Source organism: Propithecus coquereli, unplaced genomic scaffold (assembly GCF_000956105.1).
Source record: "Propithecus coquereli isolate 6110/MARCELLA unplaced genomic scaffold, Pcoq_1.0 Scaffold10, whole genome shotgun sequence".
NCBI classification, from domain to species: Eukaryota; Metazoa; Chordata; class Mammalia; order Primates; family Indriidae; genus Propithecus; species Propithecus coquereli.
Window position 1 is genome coordinate 7325649 of NW_012133858.1, and position 12366 is coordinate 7338014.

At 37.5% G+C, this 12366-nt stretch overlaps 1 protein-coding gene across 4 annotated transcripts in view; it reads left to right on the forward strand.

Moving 5' to 3' along the window:
* The first annotated feature begins 3248 nt into the window (after positions 1–3248).
* The window catches only part of KIAA0226 (KIAA0226 ortholog), a 39920-nt gene continuing 30802 nt past the window's right edge, over positions 3249–12366 (forward strand). For 2 of the 4 annotated variants that reach the window (XM_012641248.1, XM_012641262.1), the window contains exon 1: positions 3249–3396. In XM_012641248.1, the coding sequence (XP_012496702.1) occupies positions 3358–3396 (39 nt within the window). In that variant the 5' untranslated portion in view covers positions 3249–3357. The remainder of the gene's footprint in view (positions 3397–12366) is intronic. The other 2 variants (XM_012641241.1, XM_012641255.1) reach the window with 1 other exon arrangement.

The window sequence follows — 12366 nt, forward strand, 5'->3', positions numbered from 1 at the left end:
CTCTTCTAGCACGGACAAAGTCGATTCACCTGGCTTATTCACAAATGGGTTGTGGATCCATTCCTTCCGGTCGTTTGTGGTTGGGAATTACTGCGCAAACTCTTTTGAAAGCTGAGATAGGTGATCATGCACCAGCTGGGAGAAAGAAGGCCCTGGCTCAGTTTCTTTCAAGATCTCTGCTAATGCTTGAAATATGTCAAAAATCCCAATGTTCACTGGTTGCCCCCATAATTCCAGTTTGGCTTTGAATGCAGCCACTTTATCTGCCAACTTGAACACAGTTGTCGTTCTCCCCTGAAGTGACAGGTTGAGTTTGTTGAGCAGGTTGAATATTTCACACAACTAAGCAAGTTTTGTGACCCATTCTGTGTCACTGAAATGTGCTGCCAGTGGTGACTATTCTTCTAAAAGAAATCTCTGAATTGGCTCTCATAACTCCAAAACTCTGGCCAGTAATCTACCTTTAGAAAGCCATCTCACTTCTGTGTATAAGAGAAGGTGTGTGTGCTCTGTGAGGAGATGGACACTGACAGATGAAGCTTCGCTCACTCGCCTGCAGCTCACCTCCTGCTGTGCAGCCTGGTCCTAACAGGCCATGGACCAGGACCAGTCCTTGGGCCGGGGATGGGGACCACAGTTCTATTGCATAGTGGGATGACTAGAGTTAACAACAATGTATTGTATATTTCAAAATAGCTAGAACAGAGGTTTTTGAATGTCCTCATCATAAAGAAATGATAAATGTTTAAAGTGATGGATATGCTAATTACCCTGGTTTGATCATTACACAATATATACATGTACGGAAACATCACAGTGTACCTCATAATATGTACAATTATTATGTGTCAATGATAAATTTTTTTAATAGATGAAGACACTAAACAGACTAGCTATGTAAATTTAAAAATTTTAAAGTTTACTTTTCTGCTGCATGAGCACATACCAAATATAGATTGTTTAAGTGTGTCTTAGAATAAGAGCCACATTCTTTTGTAGCTTTGGCGTCTCAGGGACACTTCATTGTGAGGAAGGGAAGTTCTTTTTTTTTTTTTTTTATTTCAGCATATTATGGGGGTACAGATGTTTAGGTTACGTATGTTGCCCTTGACCCCTAAGGGAAGTTCTTCAGCTTTGCCTAGAGGAAGTTATTATTAGATCAGAATGCTCAAAAGTTTCTAGGATTTCAGTGCGGTTTGTATAAGTTTAGAATCAAAGCCCTAGGATGGTAGGGTACTTATGTCTGCTTTTAGGATTTATCATGGTGTTCTTTGACAGTTAACCTTACAAGATCAATACAGAATGAAACAGAACAGAGACATGCAGAATCACCTCTGCATCTGATGAGTCAGCTGGCTCTGAGGCCTGTAAGACTAGATTATAACCTGTTGGAATGTGAAAACTGTGTCAGTGAGAACAAACCACAAGTTAGTTAGCTCTAAGGAGGAAGCATAGGAGATGTAGAGTCACTAAGCAAAAGTTGGCAGTCAGTTGGCCTCTGTGATGGCAATTTCTTACATATAACAATTAATGGCATTTTAGTGACCCCCTTAGTCCTGTGTTCATTTTAGTTATCTTGACGTATTTCCCAGGAGTGGTGTAGAAACAGAATAAGGGAAGTCTGGTGACTCAAATGTTTCGGCATAAGGTTACTTAGAGTCTCCTAATTCAAATAAATTCTTGATCACAAGGCCTTCAGTACAACAGACTAGAGTGAGATCTCTCTGGCCTTTCCCTGCTGCCTCCCCCAACCTTTTTTTTTTTTTGAGACAGGGTCTTGCTCTGTTGCCCAGGCTAGAGTGTGCAGTGGCATCATGGTAACTCACTGCAACCTCAAATTCCTAGGCTCAAGTGATCCTCCTGCCTCAGCCTCCTGAGTAGCTAGGACTACAGTCGTATGCTACCACGCCTGGCTAATTTTTCTTTTCTTTTTTTTTTGTAAGAATAGAGTCTCACTATGTTGCTCAGGCTAGTCTCTAACTCCTGGCCTCAAGTGATCCTCCCCTGCCTCAGCTTCCCAAAGTGTGGGGATTACAGGTGTAAGCCACCTCACCTGGCCTGGCCTTCTCTTTTTAAATGACACTCCTATACCATACCTAACTTTATTCATTTTGTTTATTTGTGGATATTATTTGTCTGCCTTTACTTGACTTATCCACTGTCCTAAAATAGCTCAGAAAAGTACAAAAGAGGTTAATTTTGAGTACTGATAGAATTAGAAAGGATCCTAAATCAGGACCCTCCCACTTCCATAGGTACTTAAGTGATATAAAGGTTATGGTGGAAGTTCCCTGAAGAAATCGTTGCCATTCCCATGACTGTCCTTGAAAAGAGGAAAGAGTTGTAGTCTAGTAAGAAATGAAAGGGCAAGGTAGAGTGAATAAGGTTAACAATTGGGGGCCCGAGAGGAATAGTTTGATACTTTATCTCCTGTTTTCCTTGTCCATTTTGATTCAGTACATCAAGCTCTTTTCATTCAATTGCAGTTGGTTTTGAGTTTTTATTGAGTTGGAAGCTGTGTTGAGGAAGTGCTGGGAATTTAAGAGGAACCTTGAAGATCATCTAGGGCAGCAGTTTTCAAACTTTTCTACTGAAGTACTTCAAATGGTTTAGGAGAATGAGCCAGTAGCTAACTGTTTTGGGAGCATGTCCCAAAGTGGCTCAGTGCAAACTTAAAACATTTTTGTCTCAATTTTAGCTTAAAAATCATGGCCAATTTATATTCTTATCCATAATATTTGTACATGGGTATGTATAGAAAGCATTTTCTCTCCTTCGCTATGTTGTAGTTAGTGCTTGGAGATACAGTAAATAAAAAGTAGCTTTTTGGCTTTTTTTGTTTGGCAAAAGATTTTTGGTTCTGAGTAGATGCCCTCATCTTTTTTATATATTGCATATGTACTGTCATTGTTCAGAATTATCTTAACAGGTCATACTCCTATAAATATAGCGTTTTAGGTTACTTACGTGAGGACTGAACAAGATAGTAGATGAAAATCACTTTACAAAGCATAATGGCATAATGTCCCATTTAAATGTGAGGTTTTTTGTTTTCTATCTTAGTGCTCTTTACAACGTTAATCCACTCAGAGTTGAGTCTTATGCCCAAGTGAAAAATTAAATAGGAGAGAGAATGCTAAGATGTGTGTCAGGAGACTCCTTGGTTTAGACTTTCTTTGACATGATTAGGATCAGGTACAACAAAGTTAAACTAACTGTTGTTATAATTGATGCCCTTGCAGGAGGGAGCACTGGCAGTTGCTGGGTAATTTGAAAACTACTGTGGAGGGTTTGGTGTCAACCAACAGCCCCAACGTGTGGTCCAAGTATGGTGGCCTGGAGCGGCTTTGCAGGGACATGCAGAGCATCCTCTATCATGGGCTCATCCATGACCAGGTATGCACAACTCTTCTTTTTTGCCAGATTTGCTGAATCACTTGTTGGAAAGAAACAGTTGCATAAAGTTGGTTGGCAGGGAGAAGATGAAGGGCACTGGTCTGTGAGCTCTTGAGGACAAGACTGTGACAAAAAAAATGCATACTTTTTTTGTATCCAGAATATTTCACTTAGTGCCTAATGTATTATACCATAGATGTTAGTGGAATGAATACATTGCTGGGTAGGACAGCAAATCAGCAACAAGAGGTTAGGTCAGTTTATTAGTTTCCTGTTGTTGCTTTAACAAGTGACTGTACACTTAATGGTTAGAACAACAGAAATTTGTTATCTTACAGTTCTTGAGGTCAGAAGTCTGAAATGAGTTTCACTAGATTGAAACCAAGGTGTCTGCAGGGCTGTACTCTCTCTGGAGGCTCTAGGGGAGAATCTGTTTCCTTGCTTTTTCTAGCTTCTAGAGCTGCATTCCTATATGCTTTGGCTCTTGGCCACTTCTCCATCTTCAGTGCCAGCAGCACAGCATCTTCAAATGTCTCTCTCTTCTTTCTCATCATCTTCCATCCCCGTGATCTCTCCTGCCTCCCTCCTAAAGGACTCCTGTAATTAATTACATTGGGGCTGCCTGGATCATCCACGATAATCCCCCAGTTCAAGATCCTTAATTTAATCATAACTGCAAAATCCCTTTTGCCATAAAAGGTAACATTCACAGGTTCTGGGAGTTAGGATGCGGACATCTTGGGGGACCATTTTTAGCCAACCATGGTCAGGAAGCTTTTTCTTTTGAATCTTAGTTTTGGTTTAAAACCATACTGTTTTTTCAGAAATAGGTAGTATAAGAGAAGAAAAACAGCCAAGGCAAAAATGTGTTCAGTTAGTCACTGGCTTTCATCCAGGAAATGTTTCTGCACAATGAGAAGGTGAAATTCCATATGCTCAGTTACATTAAATGTACTTTCCTTTGGGAAATCCTTTTGCCTAGAAACTAGTGTGTTCCAGTGATAATTAATTGCCTAGGCTTGATGAGATTGGTGTAATTAGGACTAAAATTCCTTTTCCAATACAAAATCAGCAATTCTTCCTCTGATTCTTTGTGGATTAGAATTTTACCTTGTTCCCTAAACTTAGACTTTTGTTATTACTATCTTTACTTCAAATTAGTAATGGGAAGAAAGAATTATATACTTTCCTGGCAGGAGTAGTGAGAATTCATCTTCAAAATACATGTGAAAACCGTAGCAGGTATGGAAGTGACTAGTGAAAACACGAGGTAAAAAGAAGAGAGGAGGATTAACATGAGTAGTTAATGGGTAGTGTGGTTCAGAGTAGAGCCAGCCTGTCTGGGTTCAAATTTCAGCTCCTTCATAAACTAACTATTTAATCTTGGACAAGATGCTTAACCTCTTTGTACTTTAGTTTCCTCACCAGTAAAATGAGGTAGTATCTATGTACCTCTAGGGTTGTCCCGTGAGGATTAAATGAGTTAATATATGTAAAACACTTGGAGCATAGTAAGAACGAGTCAAGTATGTGCTGTGATGACGATGAGGAGAAGGACAACGATGAGTCATTGGGATTTTCCTCTTAGCCTTTTAGGACACGTGTGAGAAATATTTACAAAATATTGTATTTTTGGAATATTCTTTGAACATTACTTTGTAGACAACTGGTTGATACTCATGAATGGTAGTTTTGATTGTAGCTTAAATTGTTTTTACTATAAACTTTGTTGATGTTGAGTTTCTTTTTCTTTATGTACTCAAACACTCTAATAAGTTTGGAAGTTTGAAAATAGGTGGAGTGCAATAGTACTTAATGGTTTTTGCTTTATCTTGGGTAATTACTGCATTCACAGTGTTTTAAATAAGATTTGGTTCTGGATAAAATTGTCAAGTGAGTCATTGGGGTTTGGTATCCTCCTACTTTTTAAATATCAAACCTCACAAATACATGCATAATTGCATGTTCTAAAACAGTGTTGTCCCCAACCTTTTTTGGCACCAGGGACTGTTTTCAAGGAAGACAATTTTTCCGTGGACCAGGGAGGGGGAATAGTTTCAGGATGATTCAGATGCATTACATTATTGTGTACTTTATTTCTATTATTATTACATTGTAATATATAATGAAATAATTATGTAATTCAGCATAGGTTGGGGGATCCCTGTTCTAAAACACTCATGTCCTCCCATGTCAAGGCCTAGTGTTATTTCCTAGAGCTCCTGTTCTCTGAGCCAATCTTGTGTTTCTTTTTTATCAGAATTTGTTCTCTGTTAAGCAGTCACATTTTTAAAAATCTTATCAACTAATTGGTATTAAAGTATTTATGCTTGATAGGATTTAATGTGATACCTTCCCTTCTAGAAATAGGTATATATTACCTCTGAACAGTATCTTTAAACCAGTGTGCCTGCTGGATATTTTCAGAATTCAGTGAAAAGATGACTTATGTTAGATTTTTTTCTATTCAGAGTAAGTTCTGAAGGTGAGGCCCTCTCAAAGAATTTTAAAGATAGGAAAAAAGTTCTGCTTTAAAGAGCTAAATTCTTTTTTTGTTTTTTGAGACAGAGTCTTGCTTTGTTGCCCTGGGTAGAGTGAGTGCCTAGCTCACAGCAACCTCAAACTCCTGGGCTCAAGCAATCCTGCCTCAGCCTCCCGAGTAGCTGGGACTACAGGCATGCGCCACCATGCCCGGCTAATTTTTTCTATATATATATATTTTTAGTTGTCCAGATAATTTCTTTCTATTTTTTGATAGAGATGGGGGTCTCACTCTTGCTCAGGCTGGTCTAGAACTCCTGACCTTGAGCGATCCACCCACCTCGGCCTCCCAGAGTGCTAGGATTACAGGCGTGAGCCACCGCGCCCGGGCAAGAGCTAAATTCTTAATGGTCATCATTTTAAAAACACCATTCTAGGAATTTGGAAGCAACATTGTGACAGAAATCTTTGGAATCAAACAGAACCTAGATCAGAATCCAGACTCACTGCTCAAGTCCCTGGGAAATAAAATGACATAGTGGTTAAAATTATGAACTTTTGAGTCAGACTGCTCACATTTTAACCTCAGCTTTACCATTAACTTTGTGGGTAAGTTACATAACTCTTTGTGCTTCTGTTTCCTCATTTGTGAGGTCAGATAACACTGCTACCCACCTCCTAGGGTTACTGTGAGAATTAGATGAAAAGCATTAGAAAACATAGTTGTCAGTCAATCTTAGCTATTAGGTAATATTAATTTTTTTGAACCCTTGCTTTTCTCATATGTAAAAATAAAGATAATAGTATTTATTTCATAAAATAAATCTTGATGGAAAAAGTAAAGGAAATTACATACACATTTGCCACCATTTGTGGCACATAAGACGTAATTGATAAATGTTCTTTTCATTTTTTTTAGTTTCTAATTATATATAGTCCTGTGGAAAACAATAATTAAGAACATTGAAATTTGCAAAGCAAATAAGTTGATCCACCAAAATCTGATTTCTGCCCGTACCACTGGTGATTGTGCACTGCATTTTAAGTAAAATGATGTCCATGTTACCAAATCCAGTGAACATTTCTCATTTGAACATGATCTTGTGTTCAGCACTGTTGACCATCATCATTCCTTGACTTATATGACATTATCTTCTGCTGCCACAGAAACATTGGCCTACCTCTGTAACCACTTCTCAGTTTCTTTCTCTGGAATTTCCTCCTCTTGGAATTTTTTTGTTTTGTTTTGTTTTTTGACAGGGTCTCACTCTGTCACCCAGTCTTGAGTGCAGTGGCATGATCATAGCTCACTACAACCTCAAACTCGTGGCCTCAAGTGATTCTCCTGCCTCAGCCTCCCGAGTAGCTAGGATTACAGGCATGCACCACTACACCCAGCTGATTTTTAAATTTTTTGTATAGATGGGGTCTTGCTATGTTGCCCAGGCTGGTCTCAAATTCCTGGTCTCAAGCAGTCCTCCTGCCTTAGCATTCCCAAAAATGCTGGAATTACAGGTGTAAGCTATTATGCTTGGCTGTCTTGAAATTGTTTTTAAATGGGGTTCTGCCATTTGTCCTTATCTCTTCATACTCTATATTTTCTTGAAGCAATCTCATCCACTTGCATTGTATTAAGTATCACCCATACACTGATGACCCCCAGGTCAGACATCTCTCCTGAACTCTAGATCCAGAAGACTAGCTGTCTCCTATACGTTATCATCTGGCTATCTGTCCTACGGGCCCAAGCACAACATGACCAAAACTAAATTTATTTTCTCTCATGAGTTTTCCCTTCCTCTTAATATTCTTTACACTAATTGCAGCATTGACCTACTCAGACAGAAACTTGGGAGTCATGCCAACATGTTTTACAAAAACTCAATGTAGGTTTCCTAGGCCGTTGACCAAAATAGCTACCAGATTAGTGGTACTGCCATTTAGTGGTTCAAGTTCTTGTGTGATGATAGCAAATGTGTTCTTTTCTTAGCCCTATTACTAAAATTACATTGTCGTCTAGAGTAATCACTTACCCATATTACAAGACAGTTTCACCATCTTTGCCAGAAAAAAAATGTGAATGAAGTCAATGAGATCCTCAAATGAAAGATGCTTGGTAAATGCAAAGCACTATTAACATATTTTTTTATAGTTATTAAAAGTGGTAATATCTGCTGTGAAGGCACCTGGTCATCAGAATTAAAAATATCAAAGCGTATGGTCACTTGCAAAAAAACGGTAGTGTTAATAAGTGGAAGCAGAGCAAACCAGGCAAATGTGTCATAGGTACACACACACTTAGCAACTGCAGGCTCTAATGGGAAGAATCAAAAACAAAAGATCCATGCCAATTTCATTGTTGCTCTCTTCTGCCTTGTAAAGATCTAAGAATTAAAGTCTGTGTCAAGAATTTGTCATTCCCTTTCATTTCCTCCTTAAAGATTAAGGGTTTCAAAGGTCTTGGGTTGCTGTGTCATTAGGAAGCTATTTCGGGCCTTGTGCTCTTGGCAGGGTGGGGAAGGGATACAGTTGATTCATGTTGGTCTTATCTGCTCTGTGCTTTCAAAAGGATATGTATGGAATGTGAGTTGAATTTTTAAAAAATCATTCAAGGCCTTAGGAGAGCTATAACAGCATGACCATATTCTTAGAGGGATCTCATTTTTCTTGACAGCCTGCATCTGGGCTGCTTTTTAGGCCTTCTGCAGGTAAGGCATGTTTGATAATCTTTCTTCTGCTTAGAAATGTGGAGAAACTCAGTTCCTGAGATTGCTCAGCTGAATAGAAGTAAAAGGATTCCCCCTTTCTCCACTGTTGCGAAGAAACTTGTTGGCAACATATATAGCCCAATTTTAAAAAGAACAATAATAAGGAAAAAGAACTCTGTGTGTTTGTTTCCTGAATATATAAGTAATATACTTTTATTTGTTGAAAATTCAGAAAATACCAAAAAGACTTTAGAAGAAAGTTAATATCACCAATAGTCTCAACACCAAGTAATAACAACCACCTTTAACATTTTGGTAATTTTTTTCTATGGAATTATGTATTTTTTTAAATATTAAGATTGTATTCCATATATATCACTTTGTAACTTGCTTTAAAGATATTTAATTTTTTAAATAGACAATACATTTTACATGGTTAAAAAATCAAGAAGTATAAAACTGTAAACAATGAAAAATCTTGTTCCCTTCTGATCCCATAGGTAACTACTGTTGACTAGTTTCCTTCCAGAGAATTTTTATGATTATAAAAGCCAACATGAATAATTGTCTTTGCTACACCTCCTAGCAAAGTCAGCATACCGTACTCACTCTTCTGTACCTTGCCTTTTTTACTGAATATATCTTGTAATTCATCTCAAATCATTACATAAAGAGCTTCTTCATTCTTTTTTATAGCTGTCATTTTATAATATTCCATTGTATGTATGTATGTACCATAATTTATTTAGCCAGTCCCCTGGTGAGGATATTTAGATTGTTTCCAATCATTGGCTATTAGTAATAGTGCCTCTCTATGTAAATAATTTTGCCCTTTACCATAGGATGAATTCCTAGAATTCTTAGGTTAAAGGGTATGTGCATTTGGATTTTGATAACTATTGCTAAATTGCCCTCCAGGAAGTTATGTATATTTATACCATTGGTAGCAATGTGTAAGAGTATCTGATTCCCCATACCCTTGCCAATACAGGGTATTATTAAACTTTTTGAACTTTGCCAATACGATAGGTAAAAAGTTACATTTCTCTTACCATGAAAGGATGTTTATAAGAGTCATTAAATTTTTTCTTTGTGAACGTTTTCCTATTTTATTCCCTTTCTCCTTAGATTGTTAGTCTTTTCCTATGGATTAATAGAACCTCTGTATTTATTAAGAGAATTAGTCCTTTGTCTGTTATGGGAGTTGCAAATATTTTTTCCTAGTGTGTCTTTTGACATTTCTTATGGTGGCTTTTACTCTCACAAAATATCTGGTTTTTAGTAAGTCAAATTAGTTATTTCTCTTATGGTTTCTAGGCTTTGATGCTTACACAGAACTTCTCTACTCTGTGATTATTAAAAGTGTTTTCCCATGGTTTCTTCCATTACTTTTATGGCTTGATTTTTAATTAATTAATTAATTTATTTATTTATTTATTTTTGAGACAGAGTCTCGCTCTGTTGCCCGGGCTAGAGTGCCGTGGCATCAACCTAGCTTATAACAACCTCAAACTCCTAGACTCAAGCCATCCTCCTGCTTCAGCCTCCCGAGTAGCTGGGACTACAGGTGTGTGCCACCAGGCCCGGCTAATTTTTTCTGTTTTTTTAGTAGAGACGGAGTCTCACTCTTGCTCAGGCTAGTCTTGAACTCCTGAGCTCAAGCAATCCTCCTGCCTTGGCCTCCCAAGAGTGCTAGGATTACAGGTGTGAGCCACCCCACCCAGCCGGCTTAATTTTTTATATTCAAACCATTCCATCTGTAATTTATCTGGGATATATTTAATTCGTACACATTTGGATCTATTTGTGGATTTCTATTATGGTGTGTTATTCTCTATTTGTGTGCTATCACCATTCAGTTTTAATTATGGTAGCTTTTCATTATGGTAGGGATAGTTCCTCACTCTTACAGCATTTGTTATTGTTGTTTTTGACCTTTTCTCCCTCAACATACAAACATTTATCATTTATTTACCTATGAACTACCACTTCATTTTTTGATAAGGACAGGAGATAACTTTTTATACAACATGATCTGGATCATTAACTAATTAAATGAGGGGGACCAAACAATGATGATGACATACATAGCTCAAACATTTTATTTTATTTTATTTTTTGAGAAAGAGTCTTGCTCTGTCACCAAGGCTAGAGTGCAGTGGTATCGTCATAGCTCACTGCAACCTAAAACTCCTGGGCACAAGCGATCCCCCTGCTCAGCCTCCCAAAGTTTTAAGATTACGGGCATGAGCCACTGTACCTGGCCACAAACATTTTATTCTAATATAAAACATATAAATTTACATCTGTTCAACAGTTTTTTGGATATTGGATCAAAACCTTATCTGTATGTATGAATCCATTGATAGAGTTCCATAACATCTTTCTTATATAAATGGCACCTGTAATACATCATATAGAATTTCCAGTGTCAGTTTCTTTATACTGGGCCAGCAATTTAAAGATCTTGTAATATGAATATAAAATATTCATTTTTAGTTTTTTGATGACTTCCGAAAGTTGTCTTGTCCCCACCTAATTTGATATCAAGTCTTTATAGTGACTTTCCTTTATTGAAAATGTTTTTCGTACTACTTAGTGTTCATAAATACAGTTATTTCCTCAATGTATACAGTTATTACTCTAAATGTGACATTATAACAAGTACAACTGACATAAATCAGTTTGGGAACATAAATAACTGATTCTTGGTAAGCCACATGTGAACTGGTGGGAGTAAAGTGTGCATGATTATTCTAGAGAGCAGTCTGTATCCAGCTTGAGTGCTTCTTTCCCAGAATCAGGAGAAGTGGAAAGCCATCCACTCATTCAGCAAATATACAGCATCGCTTTTAATGTGTATATAATATTACATGCATGAGTGTACTCTAATCAGTGCCCTACTAATAAATTTTCAAGTTATTTACATATTTTTTGCTATTATAAAAAAGGCCAAACAGTCATGTTGGTTTTTTATTTTACATAGAGAAATTTAAAATTTGTGCCTCTACCTGTTCCTTTTTTTTTGTTTTTCTTTGAGACAAGGTCTCTCTCTGTTGCCCAAGCTAGAGTGCAGTGGCATCATCATAGCTCACTTCGACCTCGAACTCCTGGGCTCCAGCAATCCTCCTGCCTTAGCCTCCTGAGTAGCTGGGACTACAGGCATGTGCCACCATGACTGGCTAATTTTTCTGATTTTTGTAGAGACAGGGTCTTGCTCTTGCTCAGCTGGTCTTGAACTCCTGGCCTCAAGCAATCCTGCTTCGGCCTTCCAAAGTGCTCGGTTTATAAGTGTAAGGCACCTCATCTGGCCCTATATTTTTTTAATTATTTAGATTTCAGTTTTAGCTTCTGCCTTATAGTCTCAGGAAGGATTCTGAAAAACAGCAATTGGGTTTTCATGGTATAAACATTTTGCTGTCATGTTCAGGCTTATTCCATTTTAGCTAGGACTGAGCATTTCTTTGACTCTAAATACAGCCCTTTCTTGACCTGGATGGCATGGGAAAGTGGATGTTTCCTTATTTGATTTTGCTTTTAATAGGAACTAAAGACATCTATCTCTGGCTTTTAACAAATAATCCTTCACCAGTTTTAAGAATTACCTTTTAGGAAACAGAATGGTAGCGAGAAAGGGGTAGAAAACATATTATTTTTACTGTATACCTTCTATATCATATGCATGTATTACCTATTCAAAAGAATGATTACAATAATTTTTAACAATTTTTTTTTTTTTTTTTTTGAGACAGAGTCTCGTTCTTTTGCCCGGGCTAGAGTG